The sequence below is a fragment of the Polypterus senegalus genome, chromosome 1 (genome assembly GCF_016835505.1).
Source record: "Polypterus senegalus isolate Bchr_013 chromosome 1, ASM1683550v1, whole genome shotgun sequence".
In the NCBI taxonomy this organism is placed as follows: domain Eukaryota; kingdom Metazoa; phylum Chordata; class Cladistia; order Polypteriformes; family Polypteridae; genus Polypterus; species Polypterus senegalus.
Window position 1 is genome coordinate 143,981,001 of NC_053154.1, and position 18,510 is coordinate 143,999,510.

An 18,510-nucleotide genomic window follows, 5' to 3' on the forward strand; every position below is an offset into this window, starting at 1 on the left:
GGGTTGCCCTCTTGTGTTCCAGGGGAGGTATTCTCCCAAATATGTCCTCTCTCTCAGTCCTTTCATTAAAGGGTCCCAGTCATCTGCCACAACAAAAATAAAATTGGGAAGGAGCTTAAAGCTGCCTCACAGCCAGTATTTAGTTGACAGTAGAGTTGAGAGGACTAGAATGAGAACAGCTCAACTGGCAGAGTTAAAGAATCCAAAGTGAGACAGGCAGAGGGGAGCATGTTTTTATGCTTGATCACAGTTTGGAAATATGAGTAAGGCTACAAGCTGCTCCACTGATAGGGAGGAACAACAGGCCTATATTAAGAAGTCCCAAGTGGCTCTTTGTATTATTATTTGCGTGTGTTTAATCCTACTAATTATTATTTTTGCATTACTTTTTTTATTATTTAGGTCTCCCTTGGCATTATTTTAGGACCAGCAGCTGCTTGAAAGCACTCCATCTCTACCTCAAAACCTTTTTAAAAACATAAAACTTTTGTGAATAAGACAGGACTGTTTAGTCTATCAAATCTGTATTTTCAGTAGTAGATCCAATGTCCCAGTACCTTATCCAAGTGTTTTTTAAAAAGCCACATGCATCATGCATCAGTTTGATAGTGTGATTCAGTAGATCTATCTGAGTTCCTTGACCATTTACCTGAAGAAGTGCTACCTAGAATGCAACATGGAAAGTAATTCCTTGTCTGTCCATGAGTATGCAAATTCAGAGTTTATTTCAAATAACTCTGCTGAACCATCCCGGTAATGGTTTTGAGAATTTTCAAGATTCTTTTTTGGATCCAAAATAAGATTAACTGTTGAAGACTGAACACATTTATTTCCTTCAGCCTGACAAAATCAGGAATGACTTTTAGTCCAAGTTTACACCTAATTAATAACTTCTGCATTATTTCTATTGCTAATGTATTTGGTGACAGGCTAGTAAAGTCAGGCCAATTTTAAACTGATTGGAGACCCAATATGCTATACAGTATATTGTAATAGGAGGACCCAATATAAATACAATGTTATTAGGCCTATACTGCTCCTAATAAACAGACAGAATTCACATTTAGTACAGCCTATAAAGGTTTATTCCTACTATGGCGTTGGTACTTGGAATGTGAGTGGGCAGCAGCTAGAGGTCTGCCTTGCTCCTAAGTCTTGTTGAGATAGCCCTGGGCTCATGTTGGTCTGTTTCTTTTAATATTTATCCTTATCTTGTTTTATTTTTGTATAATAAAACAATATTTTTTTGTTAATCTCATTTTAGTGTATTTGGTTCCAAGTAAGAGTGACATACAGGGATGCCACATCATAGTGACCAGAATTATACATACTATACAAGAAAAAATAAATTTGAACATGATAACCCATCATTTACATAAAGTAAAGATTTGCCGTTATAGTAAGCCTATAAATAATTTCATCAAATATCCTGCAGGATATAAAGTTTGCATCAGCATACTGTAAACTGCTCAAGTCACCATTACAATTAGAGCACAAGCATACTAGTTGTACCACTGAATGTCCAATAGTGTAGAAGAGGTAAGATTTTAATGTGATGTGTAAAGACCAACTACCTTGCCTCTGCAATTGCTTGCCAGTCAAATGGTAATAAATTAAGTTAAAACCTTTGATTGCTAACAATTTTGAGTAGATTGTGGTAAAAGTAAGTAAAATTAAAGTAGATGTCAAACTGAAGTTAATTTTAGTACTGCATATACAGTACATTAATTATTTTATATTCAATTATTTACAAACATAATCCTTGACAAAAACAGAATGTAGCTTAACTGCAGTAAACACTTTTCTTAACACACACACTCACATACACACACATGCACACTAACATATACAGTATATATATCCATCCATCCATCATCCAACCTGCTATATCCTAACTACAGGGTCATGGGGGTCTGCTGGAGCCAATCCCAGCCAACACAGGGCACAAGGCAGGAAACAAACCCTGGGCAGGGTGCCAGCCCACCGCAGGGCACAGTATATATATATGTAAGGTAAATAGTGAGACCCTTTCTCAGCTGTGGGAGAAATGCTTCAGTTTCTCTGACAACCTCTTAACATCAATAAGGATTTCTCCCAGTCTCATTTCAGAAATTAGAATTTATTTTATATAATCAATTTTTAATGCAATCTTGTTCATACCCTTGAAATTTTATGACTTTCATTTTTTTGTAATTGTCCATTTTTTTCTGTTTTGCTATGGAGACTATGGAATCAGGCTTCTAATATTATTGGAGCTGACATAAAAGACAGTCGGGGGTCACTATTGAACAGCCTTATCCTTTGCTTTTTTCTTATATGAGAGACCCAGTAAAAGGCAGATATGAACAGCTTTTACAATTCATCATGTAGCATTAATTATAGATGACTTTTTCAACAGAATAACAGCTACATTATTTATAATATATAAACACCAACCATATTAAAAAAAAATGCATATGTTTTGTACGTGGAAAATTTGATCAGCTTATCATTATTATATGTCTGACAGTCTGCTTTGCCCAAGGTGATTTGCTGCATGAGATCAGACTACAGTACAATGATTTACACACTTCTTTACAAATGGAGTACAGGTAAGCTTAACGGTTTGCTATGGATCATTTATTGTATCAGATACTTTACAAAGATACTTTGTTTCCACTGTTTGTACTTCTGTATCTCTACATTAAAACTCTTCTTATAAATCCTGGTAAATATGTTACTTTTTTGGATTCCTAATGAGACCATCAGGTTTTTTTTCCCATACTTTAAAGACATACAGAAAAGTTCAATTTAAATCATTAAATTACCTGTGTTTGTAAATGTGTCTGCAATGCATTTAGTCCTTGTTCAAGATTGAATTCTGCATTTGGACTGTTGCTGAAATTATTAATTCAATAACTACATTACTCTCAACTGTTAAAAGTGCTTTTTACAATGTTCAAATTGGTTACAAATATTATAGTTTGGCCGCATTAGGACAACTGAAATTAGGAACATTGAGTATAGAGATACTTTTTTGCTGAAACTGCTCAACAAAAAATAGTATTCTATGAACTATCCATCCATTTTCTAACCCGCTGAATCTGAACACGGGGGTCTGCTGGAGCCAATTCCAGCCAACACAGGAACCAATCCTGGGCAGGGTGCCAACGCACCGCAGGACACACACAAACACACCAAGCACACACTAGGGCCAATTTAGAATCACCAATCCACCTAACCTGCATATCTTTGGATTGTGGGAGGAAACCCACGCAGACACGGGGAGAACATGCAAACTCCACACCGGGAGGACCCGGGAAGTGAACCCTGGTCTCCTAACTGCGAGGCAGCAGCGCTACCACTGCGCCACCCTCTATGAACTATGGTTAAGTTAATAGTTAAAAATATTGTATGATGCCGATGGATCTATTATTGATCTGACATCAACAGTTTTGCTGAAACTGCCCCAGAACTTCACTGAAAAAGTTGACAGTTTATTTAATTAAATTACCAAGTCATCCTCATTTCATCCTCCCACGCTCAATTTCAACAAGCAATATTGGGATCATTAACATAGCTTACATAATGCAAAAGGTAGAAAAATGTTCTTCATAGCACAGAAAGCTTAAGAGCCAATATGTCAATCTTATCCATTTACTTCTTTAGTCCATGGTAAGCCCTTTTAAGACTATTTGGAAAACGTTCTTTCTCTTTGACAATCTCCATGCTCTTAGTTCTACATATTTGTTTCAAATAAAAAGAAGAAAAAAAAATCAAAATGAATAAGATGCGATAGATAGATAGATAGATAGATAGATAGATAGGTGCTACCTAAAATATGGTTTTATTAAATTAAAAGCACAGCTGCGACATTCAAACCCCTCCACTCAATCCCAGCTTTTAAACAATGTCATGGTAATTCAATGAAAAAGATGATGTCAGCGGGTGGGCAAAAACGGAACTACATTAGTTGATTGATGAGGCAGCCAAGGTCTATAGGACACATTACACTGAGGCTTCTGGACACGAGACAGTAAGTTAAATGGGTATTGTTTAATTCTAGAATTTATCATGCATCAATTAATGCATTTTTCATTTTGTGACTGTTTTGTTGTAAAATATCTGAGTCTGCTTTTACTTCTAACCAAAAACACATACTAGCAGTAATAGCCTTACAAGCTTACCTGTACATTTTAATGTTATTTTTATTTTAACTTTTCACTGTCAGTTGTCAGAATTCGCGCGATAACGGTCGTCCATTATCTATAGTGTTTCAGTTTTTCATTATAAGTATAAAACAGTGCTGATAGATAGATAGATAGATAGATAGATAGATAGATTCAGTTTGTTATTTTTTGAAATGCTACATTACGCAAAATATAACCGCACAAACGTATATAATATTAATTGAAACGCCATTTCAAAACCGCAATTCCCAACTTGACGCGAAAGGTAGGTAAGTGGGCGGAGCCAAACAGTAAAACCAGGACTCATCATGGGCCGAACACCAAGGCCAGTTTTTCTACTGTCCCTATATCTTTTTTCCTTCCCACTTAAGGGAATTGAGCGTTCCGCTTTGCTTGTTAATTCATCAGAAAACGTTAGTTGCCTTTGAGCGGATTTGCTGATCTAAGAACAGGTGGCTTGGTCAGGTTTATTTGAAAAGGCCCCTCCTACACAAAGAGCAACAGTCTGTTCCGTAGCAAAGCGACCGTGGTTGCCTGGCAGATGCACATCTGGAGATCTCTGAAGAGACATACTTAACTTTTTCCACTGTAACCATTCCAGCAAGAAATTTAGGGGATAGGCGGAGTTATGTTGCTCTAATTATGTACAACTTAATAACTTGTATGTCTTTTATTATCATTATTATATATGGATTCATTTTTTTATTTTTTTTTTATCTTATTTTCCAGTCATATTTTTGGCTGCACAGAAGCACGTAGGAGGGAGACTGTTGCCTAGGTAAAAAAAATAATAATAATGAGGACCTAGACCCCTGGGAGATGAAATCTGAGGCGGAATGAGATTGCCTTGGTGCTTGCGTGTTGGATGCGGCTTCATTCGCTCTCTATTCTCCCCCCTGTCACTGACTGGCCCAGGAAGGATCTATCCGTGGTGCTGGAACGCTGCTGGAGAGCTTTGGTAAAGGCTGTGTGTGATTTCAAAACAGATAAAGCAAGAGAGAGCAACAGAGAGACAGGAGGGGAGACAACTGAAGGGATGATATTTGCTTCGTCAATGGTACAGTAGGCTTGCTCTTTGTCTCCTGATTTACAAGTGAAAATCCCTAATTAATCTGCTGCTGCGGCTTCTGACGGACTAAAGATCGCAAGCTTACCAATATTGGTCGACGGGGGAGGAATGATACCAAGCGCCTGTCGATTCCAAGCCTTATGTATCTAATGGGGACGAGGAAGCGTCTACGGAACGGAAGTCTTTGTTAAAAGAAACAACACAAGCGACAACAACCACAATATAGAAAATGAGTGATGCTCTATATCTGCCAGTGGTGTTAAATTTTCATCAGTATCATTTTTATGTCGGAAGAAATATGAGCAAATGAAGCTTACTAGCAAGGCTCCTTTTTCCTGTACAGGTTGCGTCTTTTTACGCTTTGTGGTAAAGTGGATACAAATCATTCACCGGACATCAACATAAACCTTGTTTATACACTGTTTGTGATGGAGGATTAACGGAGCGCTGGTTTGTTTTCTTGCAAAATCACACCTGCTGCGAGTCGCTGCAACGATTTTGCATGCTGCAAGCTCGGAGATGGCCATCGTCGGCTTTTCAGCCACCCGGGATTCAAATGAGCAGTTGTCCGCCTTTCCTCATCAAAAACAAACACTTCAAAACTGAACCCTTTAATATTTTTTAAGCAGCAGCTTACAAATGGTCGGTCTCCTATGGTGCTGAAAAATTCTGTTGTTCATATACAGAATCAAACTGGAGAAAGGGCTCCACTAAGAAGAAATTAACTCCTTTCTGTTTGCACTTCAGTGTCTGCAGAGATTCTGCATCATTTTGTAAGTATAAACCCGTCTTAATTTTGTTAGGTGGGGTCACAGTGTAAGCTTAAATCACATGAAATTAGAAGCAGTCATTTTAGTAATGTTTTTGTTTGGAGGTCACACAACAGTATTGATGTTACATTATTATTATTATTTGTGTTGTTAAACATTTTTCTGTTCTAAAGAAGTTAAGAAGAAGAAGTTAACAGGTTTATAATTAGCATAATTTTCTAATTATATTGTCAAAACAAAATGTATTAGAAAAATATGCTATCAAATAAGACAAGCAACATGATGACTTCAACCCCAAAAATATGTTACTAGAGACAAGCAGTAAGTTCAACTGTTGAATTGGAAAAAAAAACACCTTGAAGGATTAGGTCTTTGGAAGTAAATAGACAGAGCCCATTATTGCAGAGCCCCACTCTGACCCTCTAATAAGCAGCATGTGAGAAGTGTAGGCTGACTGTTACAAGTGTCTGGCCTGGAAGTTATTGCTCTGTTGAAACACTTGAATTATGAGAACACACATGATCTTGGCAATCAGTCATTGTGTGATGAATGGCTACATTAAATAGACTTATGATGTACGTATACATTTCTAAATATTTTACTTTTTTTAAAACTGTAATTGTGGCAATCAATGCAAATAAAAGGTATTTTTAGTTGATTTTGATGACAGACTTTATATAGTATGGGAAGTACATACTTGTCTATTGGCATAATAATGGTATAAATAAAATATAAAGTCTGTAAATGTACTTGGTAAGTTGTGATGAATTGTTATTTAATCTCCTAGAAATTACATAAACAAAGCAATCAGTAAAACCACATGAAAGCTATTTCTATTTATCTATCTATATGCCTGTCTGTCAACTTACAGTTATAACAATCAAGAATTTACAAAGGGACATTAAAATAAAAGTGTATAAGGAAACAGAACATTTATAAATTATGTACTGTATTAAGAAGTTAATTTTAGTTGATGCATAACTAATTTTCTCCTTATACATTTAATATTAATATTTGTCAGTTATATGTAATCAAAAATTGCAGTCCAGTATTTACCAGCATATAGTGGGAAAATAGTCAACACAAGCTTTTAAAACATTCATCCATCCATTATCCAACCTGCTATATCCTAACTACAGGGTCACGGGGGTCTGCTGGAGCCAATCCCAGCCAACATAGGGCACAAGGCAGGAAATAAACCCCGGGCAGGGCGCCAGCCCACCGCAGGGCTAAAACAATTCAGTAACAATGAAATGACATTTTGTTGGATGATGCAACTATTGCATTTTCTAACTGCATGTGTGCTTACATTGAAACTCCTAAAGTTAGAGGCAGAATATTTTATCACTAGTAAAATCTTCATCTGTTTAACATTATCATTTTCATATTATTTGATTTGCATCACATAATAAAGCTTGTAATGTCAATGTGTGGGGTTACACCAGTACAGTTAGAGTTAGTGGTACAGGTGTGTGTTAATACATTTTTTATTTTGCAAGAGCATTTTTGAGGGCAGCACATTGTTGCAGAGGGTAGCAGTGCTGCCTCATAGATTCAAATTTAAACCTCACCCTCACTGTGTGTGGAGTGTACAAATTCTCCTTCTGATTGTGTGGCTTTTCCTCAGATACCCAGGTTTTTCTCTCATATCCCATAGAAGCTCTGGTTACTTTGACTGGAGACTTTAAACTGTCCCTGTTTGAGTGAGTATTTGTGTGATTTACCCTGGTGCTTCACAAAACTGAATTATGCAGGTTTAAGAATTTTATGTGTTTTATTATTATTTGTAAGTCACTTTTTATGTACTGTAGTGTTACACAGTAAATCAAACATCAACATTTAGTTTTGTTCACTGCAATATTTTATGTGTTTGCTTGTTGGCAGCAAGAGTTATTACATTGCCTCTGAAGAAAAATGAATACAAAAGAGGAAGAAGCCACTTTGACTCAGTTTTTTCATTATGTTGAAGACCAAGGGCTCCAAGCTTATGACAGCCTGGTCATACAGAATGCTTCAGACATTGCTCGAGAGAGCGATCGAATGAGGAATGAGACCAACTTAGCTTACCTGAAAGAGAAGAAGCGGAGACAAGAAGAGGCAATTAAACGGTAAGAGAAAATGAGTGCTTCAAATCATTCAGCATTGCAAAGAAGCATTGAGAATATGTGCTTGTAGCTGAACATGTTCAACCATATTATTGAGAATATATTTTTCAGTAAATTAAGCTGTTTTAGTTTGTTAAGTTGTATTTGACTACAGTAGATGTGTAAGAGTGAGTTCCTTTACTTTCAACCTGAATATTGCTTATATCTGTGAAATATTCCTTCATAACTTTAATTTTATATAGTAGAAAATTAAATTGATTAAATATAGAGAGAGAGAAGTTAGGAGCACGTGCTGATACAGTGCTCTGTTGTACCCACCACATGACAAACCAACTCAGTATCCCAGATTAGGACCCGATTGCGATCCATGCAACAGGTGACATCTCAGCACCACACTAGTTCAGACGGGATGGAACTAATGTGAGGTTTTTTATGGTGACTGGAGTGCCAATTCTGCCACCAACCCCCAGATTAAATAGGACATAGTTAAAAAATAATTCATAAAAGGTTTTTAAAAACTGTAAAAATAAGAAAGTTCAGTAAATGTTCAGTTTCACAAACAAGTGCTATGGTATAGCCAAGCATGAGAGGAAAACAAAAATTCCAGCCAGTGAGAATACTATGGAAAATAAACCTCAACATGCTCCAAGGCCAAAAGATTGCCAACTCCTTCTGGGCATTCTAATATACCCATATTTAACAACCATTATTGATAATTACAATATCAGGATAGCGTTGTGTAGCTTTCTTCATTCATCTTATTATTACAGGTGGCTACAACATGTTTGTTGTTGCACAGAGTAACACCACTGAATTCTGAAAAAAAATCCACTTCAAAAATAGTGAATAGTTTAAAAAAAAATTTCAATTTATGAAAAGAGCCAATCAACAAACCACAAAGAAAAATACTTCTGAAGAAGCTAAGTTGAAGTACAGTTTATTTTTTAGTTTTTGAAGTCTTTAACCTGGCATACTTCTACTGGTAAAGGATTTTTGACACTGTGGCCGAGTGCAGGAATGACAGACTTGCCGAAGAAAATCTGGGGTGTCAACCCGGTCATCCCATTTAATTAACAAAAGAAAATGCTCCTTAGGTGTTAGTGCTCTTGTCTTCGGGCTTCCGATAACAAAGTAGGGCTCGGCTTCTAGCCGTGAATTAGAGTCACTTTGCTAGTGAGCGCTGTCCAGCGGGTTGTTCTTGCCAAAATTACACCATCTTCTTGGAAGCCGGGGTTGTTATGGTCAGGGAACTGGAATGGGCAGAGTTAGGTGCCCTCACTGGGCAGTTTCTCAGTGCTGCAGGAAGAGAAGGAGAAGACAGTGTTAGTGATAGTGCCCCCTCTTATCAGGTTATTATATACCTTGACAGATCTCGTAAGGCGAACTTCTGATGCACATGTGTGACAACACATACAAAAAGCACTTTCACTAGTTCTTTTATGCCTCGTGCTCACAATATTATACAACCATTGTTTATGACTTGGAAAGTGTAGGGTGGTCCAGATCTAATTTTATCACGCTATAACTTAAGTTTATTACATAGAGAATTCACAAAACATTCTTTTTGTTGCTGATGGTAGCACCTGCCCTGTATTCCAAAATGGCGGGGAGACGGTAGTCAGTCGAACAGCGGGTGTGATGTGTTCGCCTTTTCATAATTGCATAATTAGATCTGGACCACCCTGGTAGGAGGACATACTGTACATACAACCTCTTGAGCAGTAATAAGACCAGCTAATTAAGTGCTTGTTTTGAATGGCTTTGCATACAATAAAGACTGATTTATTAACTAATTGGATGACATAGTGGTGTAGTGGTTAGAAGTGCTATCTCACAGATCCAGCATACAAGGTTTGAATTCTGCTTTCTGTTAGTGTGAAGTTTACATGTTCACCGCATGTCCGCATGACTTTTCTCCTGGTACTCTAATTTTCCTCTCACATCCTCGTGATTGCAAACTGAAGCCATGTGAGTGTAGGCGTTTACTGTTCTCGAGTGAGCTTCATGATGGATTTGTGCCCCACCCTGGACTGATTTTTGGGAAACAGCTTTGGACACCTCATAATTTGAATTACATTAAACAGGTTAGATTATGTTATGGGTTATGGGTAACTAATAGCAGATAAAATCACACCTCAATTACTATTCAAGGAGGTGCACGAAATTAAAGTTGAGTAGACCTTGTTTAAATTATTAAGTATAAAAACAGTATCTCACTAAGTAAAATGTTTAATTGCATGAACTGTATATCTAGTAGTGTTAACTACTAATGAAAAACTGTATAAAAGTAATGTTTCCTGCAGGTTGCATCTTTGTGTATGTTGTGCATTTCTGGAGATATAAAATGCATTCCAGTGCACGTCTAAAATACTGACATGAGTAACAAGGAGAATCTGGGCCACATTGGCTGAAAATATCCTTCTGTGCTTGTTTTTTCAAGCTGTTACTGTAGGAAAATACACAGCTAGTAATTTGCATTTATCCTATTTAGTGGCTCTCATGGCATCCTGCTTCCTCCTGTTAACATTTTTTTTTTTACTGGAGCTGAATTCAGAACAGTATTTAAAAAAAACACCCTTAGCTGCCTAAGATATATTAAATATTAAGCATGCGTTTATTGAAGCCAAAGAAAAAGAGGAAGAAAAAAGTGAAAAAAGCAGGATATTTCATGACAACTATAAGTAGGTCAATGAAATGACCTAATTTTTACAGTAACTGATGAAAAAAAATGTTGCAAAGCTGAGATTAAGTGTAAAAGCCTTAGATACCAAATAAAATGATAAAGCTTGCAGGCAGGGTCTGTCTTCTGCCTAGTAACAGATGAACTGCCTAGGAGCAGATTAAAGGTACTGCAGTCTCAAAACGAAGAGTACTATAAAAGCGTTGTGACATCCCAAAGGATAGTGTTAGCTCACTCAAGTCAAAATAAATGAATAATTCTCAGTTTTACTTCATTATCGGGGCTGGGGGTGGGGCAGAACTGTATTTACATGGAAAGGATGAAAAAGGGCAACTTCTACTTCATTTGTTCATTTGTCAAGGGATCTGTGACTTGTTTTGCTTAAGGCAAAGATGATTGCTTTTGCTTATGAGCAAAATTCACACTGCCATGAAAGCAGATTTTGCAGAAATATTGCTGGATACATTTTTCGCATCACAGCTTCTTACTCAAATGTCAGTTGTATGTGTAGATATTAATGACTCTTTCACCTTGCCTGTTATGACTGGCATTACTGCCTGACCATAACCTTAATTAAAAAAAAAAAACACTTATAGGCAATATATTTGTGAACACAGATATTGAATTTTCATTTTATCGTCAGCACATTGGTTTAAACTGACTGACCTTCTTTCATTCTGTAAGGATGAGCTCATTTCTTTAATAGCGGCCTTGCTTAATAGAATCAGCATGCTGTGAATCACTATTGGCTAAATAATATTGACATGTTTTGGTACTACAGACTTGTAACAAAGATTCTGCAAGCCTTCAGTAATATTTAATAAGATGAATTTGTAGTAACACTAGGATGACTAACACACTACTAGGTAAGTACACATTTGTGGTTCAACAGGAGTCTGAATGGTGCTTTTAACAACAAAGGGGCCAATTTCATCAAAGTAGCTACTGTATGATCCTCAAACTAAAACTACTAAATTAATCTCCTTAAAGTACAGTCTTCAGCATGATGAATGTTAGCTGAACTGAAATGGAGAGTGGAGACCATTTGGTGTTTTAAACTGCATGACAGTCCACTTAAAAAAGTTATTATGCTGGCCCCCAATTAAATCACTGCAGGTTTGATTAGTAGCCATTAGTTAGTCTAACAGTTATTCACCAGTCTCTTACTATTTATAAATCAAAGTATATTTTTAGAGTTCTATTGGTGTTCAAGCTGTAAAGTACTGGGTTCAAATACAGTTTTAGTGTTCTGTTCATGCCTGTTTGGGTTTTCAGCTCCTAAATGGCCTGATGTAATGTATGTAGATGTGCATGTGTATGAGTATTCCTGTAATAAACTGATGGCCCATTGTGATTTGTCCCCATTGTTCCCTGGATGGTTCCAGTCACCCTACTTTCCTGAAAGGGACAAAATGGGTATAGATGATTAAAGATATGTAACATATTAAGACTTTATATTGCAACATATAGTACATTCACTCAATCACGTTTGATTCTTCCAGCCAAGGGTATTTTTCCAGTGGGATATGCGTTGCTTTCCTTGTAAAGTGCCCATGGGGTGTCCTCACTGCATGTCTATCCACATCCCAAGAGTGTGAGTGTGCTTATTCCAGGATTGGATCTTGCCTTGAGCTCAGTGCTACTGGGATTGGCACAGGCTTTCCATGGATTAGGCAGATTAAGCAATGGATAATAAATGCCAAATTTATTTGATTTTACATAACAAATATATACATATAATGCATACTTATGTACATTCCTTGGTTCAATTCACAGTCACAGGGGACTTACCCCTGTGCATAAGACACTAAACAACCCCAAACACAATACTATTAACCTGCAAGGCACAAATACATACACATCCACACTCACTCACACTGGGGTCAGGTAATCCAACATGCAGAACTGTGTGGATGTGGCAAGAAAACAGTAGGAGCCATAGAAAAATCCACACAATCACACAGAAACCTTTACTAAATCCTGAGAGACAAAACTGGATCTGTGAGGGCACCACCTGGCACCCTAGTGCAAGTGATTCTTTTAAAATAAAGGATAATTGGTTAATTGATTACAATTAAAAGCAACTGTGTGAAACAAATATTTAAATTAAAATTACCTTTGAAAATGAACATTAATTGAATAATTAATATTTTTTGCATTTTTATAACAAGTAATTCTTATAAAACCCATTTTACTGGTATTTAATTGCAATAAAAATACTATGTAAAATAACCAATAACTTGCTATTCATAATTTTAATCTTTTGGTCAAACGCCTTATGCTGCAAGTTATCAAACACTATATAACATAATGTGACTGCATATCAGATTTTCTGAGGATTTTTGTGATACATTTTGCACTGGCATGGAAGGAACCTAAATTTGATGAAGTTGGCAGATACTCTTTTTTTTCATGTCAGTTCCTTCTGGTATTATAATTTCCACCCACAGTTCAAGGACAGTTTAATTAGAGACTGATATCAGGAAATTTGGCAATGTGTGTGAGTGCAAGAGTGTCTGGGGTGTTCCTGTGCCCTCTCCAATGGCAGCTCCTGCCTTTTATGGTTATTTTCAAAAGGATAGGCTTTTAGCTTCTATGATCTTAAAATTGAAGAGTGCTGGTATCTATCTATCTATTGAGAGACTGGGTAATATAATCAGAGATATAAACAGAATTATAATCTGGATAGTTCCATTCTTATTTGGACAGTTGCTCATTTTTAAATGGTAAAAAATGGAGGTGAGCATTATTGTCAGTACACATTTCAGCGCCCATAACAAACTGATCATTCAGATGGCTCCTCACTACCTGGGACTCTTTAAGATCCTGATTCCTACTACACAGTTAAAACTCTAAGTGATCTGTTATTATTACATATGTATGGTATCCTTATACCATGTTGAAAATTTTCAAAAGAATCTGGTGAAAATAAAAAAAGAAATTAAAAAAATAGTTTAATGGACAAGATACATAGAAATAGTGGAACATAATACAAGCACCAAAACACTAAAAGACTTCAAACATCTGTGAAGTAGAGAGGGGAAAAAAGACAAGCTCAGTTGAATGTGCACGACAAATGACAGAATGATGAGAGCGTAGACAACAGTGTTAATTAAGAAGAAAGAGAAAGTGCAGTGAGACTGGTCACTCATGGGATTTCTTTAAGAAGGGGTGGCAAAAGCGGTGTGAATAATTATGGGGGTACATACTGGGACAAACTTCCAAGCAAAGAAAGGTGATGAAAAAGAGACAAAAGAAATCACAAGAATGAAAGTTGTAAAATGTTGAAACACTAAGAAATGGGAAAAGCTTTGTGCAAAAGATGGAATGAAGGAATCATAGTAAAAGTTTACCCCTCCAAACATTCATTATCTAGTCTTAGTTGCTGGTCTTAGATTAGGAAATTAAAATTAGGGCATTCAAACAAGAACGACAACATTTTCCAATAACTGAGCAAAAGGCAGAGGAAAACTAAAAAGAGTGGGGTCCTTCATAGAAACTGAAAGTTGGGACAAAGTACATTTTGGGTAATGGAATGAATAGAAGGAGGACATAAAGATTAAAAGATGAGTCTGCTGAGGCATAATCAAAGGAAAGCATAACATATAATAAATGTTAAAAAAAATCACTGCTTCCCTGTAAGTGTAAGTGAAACCATGACTTTTGATTTACTAGTTCTAAAGTAGGAGCAAAAATAGAAGTAATTAGGAATTTAAGTTATATTTGAAATTAGATTTTGTAAACATAAAGAAAATAACATTATGAAACTTACGTGATCCAACTAATTGGGTCAAGCTCATCCTAGTAGCATCCAGTGCAAAAGGGAGCCACCTCCGTCCACTTCAGAACCTGCTGAGACTTACATTCCCCCTGACCAGCTTAGAAACCCCAATTAACGTAAATGGCACATCCTTGACGATTTCTGAACAAAAATGTGAATAAATCCCACACAGAAACCGGGGGAATGATTCATTTCAATACAGATAGCACAGAGAAGAGTGAGAATCAAACCCAGGATGCTTGGTCTTTGAGGCAGCAGCACTAGATAGATAGATACTTTATTAATCCCAAGAGGAAATTCACATAATCCAGCAGCAGTATACTGATACAAAATATATATATATATTAAAGAGTAATAAAAACAGACAATAACTTTGAATAATGTTATCATTTACTCCCCCGGGTGGAATTGAAGAGTCGCATAGTGTGCTGGAGGAACGATCTCCTCAGTCTCTCAGTGGAACAGGACAGTGACAAAAGTCTGTCACTGAAGCTACTCTTCTGCCTGGAGATGACAGTACAGTGGATGCAGTGGATTCTTCATGAGTGACAGGAGTTTGCTTAGCGCCTGTCGCTCTGCCACAGATGTTAAACTGTCCAGCTTTATTCCTACAATAGAGCCTGCCTTCTTAACAAGTTTGTCCAGGCGTGAGGCGTCCTTCATCTTTATGCTGCCTCCCCAGCACACCACCGTGTAGAAGAGGGCACTCGCCATAACCGTCTGGTAGAACATCTGCAGCATCTTACTGCAGATGTTGAAGGACGCCAACCTTCTAAGGAAGTATAGTCATGTTTCTCAATGGCACTCACATTTAAAATTAAATTTGGTACAACTGTCAGTTGAGAAAAACAGTAGTAATTGTTATTTAGGTTCTATTTATTCAGAGGTGGTTGTATCATCAGGGTGTTCTGGGTGCATGTCCAGGCCAATAGGAAAATTTTACTGCCCACAGGTTGATCTTTGATATTTCATGAAACTTAAAAGAGATTCTCATTTATGTTTCATTTAAGAATTAACTCTTCTCTCTGATATTTCTCCTAAAATTCCTTAAAAGAAATAACTTTAGAGCAAAAGAAGACAATAGATCTGAGGTAAATTGAGAATTGGATTTGAAAAGCAGGTTATATTTTGTGAGATCTCTTTCTAGTCTTGTTTTAATCTCTTTCAAGACTCTGTATCTTTTATTTATTACTGAACTGATGCCTTTATTCAATTCATTACATTTTTTTTGGTTATCCCGTTGGAGCACAGGCAGTTGAAGTGACTTGCTCGTGGCCAGATGGTGTCAGTTGTGGGATTTGGATCCACAACATCAGCTTTTGAAGTCCGAAGTCTTAACCGCTATGCCACTCTGCCAGCCTTTTCTTCTAGAATGAGTAAGATCAAATTGGAGCACAGCAATGTAAATTTGAGCAAGTAAGACTATTATTCAGAAGCAAAGATTACACGTTTGTACCCTTAGTACATTGTGCTTTATTACCACAAACAACTGTCCATACATTTCACTGAGCACACTATGCAAATACTTTTAAATTGAAAAAATGTGTCAAGACTTTACTTGGAAAATCTGAGCCCGTTGTATGACTTTGCTGAGATTTCTGATGAGAATCAAGAGGAGACACTTGTGAGAATACAGAAGTATTTTTTCTCTCAAGAGGAATGAGACAAAAGAAAATGTCACCATTTTATTTCTTTCTGATCTTGTTATCTAGGAAAAAACAAAAAGGTATTAAGGCAGCGTTTCTCAACCTTTAAGTATTTGTGACCCAAGTTTTCGTAACAGTTTTAATCGCGCCCCCCTAACATTTTTTTGAAATGTAGATGCATATTTTATTATACCTGCTTAACTTTTATCGACATTTATCTAACTCTATATTTATTGTTCTAGTATCAGAATGTAGTTTAAGTTAATTTGTTTTGGTTTCAACAGATTTTTTTTGATATTTTTGATATTTGTTTTCTTTTTTTTCACATCTTCACACCCCCTTTTTGTTACTTCGTGCCCCCCGCAGGTTAAGAACTACTGTATTAAGGAGATCTGTTTTTTGAATTTTCATTCCTATAAGGGGGCCCTGCGATGGCTAAGGTTTTTTTCACCAAAAACACCCTGTTTGTTTAAACGATTGATCGAGTATCTGTGCACCAAAATGATCAAGAGTGACCACCCTCCCGCTTGCTTAATGAAATTAATGAGCATTTGTGAGTCAAAATGACCAAAGTAACCCTTTATTCTCCGCTCGATGAAATGAAAGAGTATCCAAGAGAGGAATGTTGCCCCACTGAATGAAGGGGACCGGAACTCACTTGATGAAATTATCAAGTATCCACAAATTGAAATTATCATAGGGGAAGGGGGGCAATTAAGTTTCACACCAAAATCAAAGTGAGAAATAATGCGCTGCTTTAAACAGCCCTATGTCAACACACTTTCCTGTTAAAAGTATGATCAACGTTTTGTTAAGGAACTAAGTCGCCCAGAGGCCTTGTATTTATTTAATTATGTATCCACTAATTATAAGGTTATAGGGACTTTGGGTCTATTTTTGAAACGTTAAATGCAAAGTAAGCCCAAACCTAAATGGAGGACACACATGCGCACACACACACACACACAGATCACATTTTTAAGTCAATGGTTAACCTAACATACATATCTTTCAAAACTTAAGAGAAAACTTGTACAGGTAGAACAAACAAAGTCCACATTGGCAGTGACTGTCAATCAATATGGGTTTCTAAAGTTGTGAAGTAGCAGGGCCAATCATATTGTCATGTCGTGTCATGTCATTGTCTAATCTACAAACCATGGTCATGGGGCTTGGGCTGGAGCCTATCCAAGCTGGCATAGGGTGCAAGGTAAGAACTAACCTTGGACAGGGCACCTGTCTGTCACAGTAATAATACCACCATGTAATTTTTTTTAAGCATAGCACTTTGCTATTTTAGTTCTAAAAAAAAAATTCAAAAGTGCTATTCTCTTAAGTCCACTAGACGAATAATGCTATCTTGTTAAGTACCTTTCACTTTTATATCTAGTAGTATTATAGAATATATAAGCTCTCAGGAAACATTCACCCGTCTTACAAACCCACTTATCTATAGCAGGGTTGTGGGGAATTTGGAGTGTGTCTCAGCAACCATAAGATGCTAGGTAGGAGCAATCCCTGGACAGGGCACCAGGCCATTGCAGGGTGAACACACACGCAAATACACATACTAGGGAAAAATGTAGCATCACCAATCCATCTAAACTGTACCTTTTTGGACTGTTGGATGAAGCTAGAAAACCCATACATTGGAAATATGTGCAAATTCCACACCAGCAAGAATCTTGGTCTCCTTACTGTGAGGCATTAGCACTGTGGTAGGAGATGAGTAAACACACATACACAAACACAATCAAGGGTTAATTTAGCATTGCCAATCCACCTATCCTGCATGTCTTTTGACTGTCGAAGGAAACTGGAGGAAATCCACGCAGACAAGGGGAGAACATGCAAACTCCACAGGGAGAACCTCTGATATGAATCGCCTTACTTTGAGACATCAGAACTACTGCCATGCCAGCATATCTGTCAGCAAACATTTGACATTAAATGTCTGTCAATGCAAGTTATATACACTGTAATTACCTTGTAAGTATATGCCAAGGTTTAGTGCAATTAGACCTCATCCTTCTAAATAAAAGTGGTCGGGATTGTCCTTCCGTCCCGTGAGTGCTACGCAGGCACGGAGTTTCACACATGCCCTGTCCATTTTGCAATGCACGATGGGATTTGTAGTTTCGTTTTTCCAGGTAAAAGATGATTTTCTACTCCAGACTGTGCAATATCTTCTTCTTCTTTCTTACTATATAAAAGCGATCGGGATTGTCCTTCCGTCCCGTGAGTGGAAAGCATAGTGGTATTCCGGTTATCACAGACTTACTACTTGCAG

General features: G+C 37.0%; 1 protein-coding gene across 1 annotated transcript in view; it reads left to right on the forward strand.

Annotated features, from left to right (window-relative positions):
* The first annotated feature begins 4,651 nt into the window (after positions 1-4,651).
* nyap2a (neuronal tyrosine-phosphorylated phosphoinositide-3-kinase adaptor 2a) overlaps positions 4,652-18,510 on the forward strand; it is a 167,714-nt gene continuing 153,855 nt past the window's right edge. The window contains exons 1-2 of the mRNA XM_039759683.1: positions 4,652-6,011; positions 7,893-8,116. Coding sequence (XP_039615617.1) covers positions 7,923-8,116 — 194 coding nt within the window. The 5' untranslated portion in view covers positions 4,652-6,011; positions 7,893-7,922. The remainder of the gene's footprint in view (positions 6,012-7,892; positions 8,117-18,510) is intronic.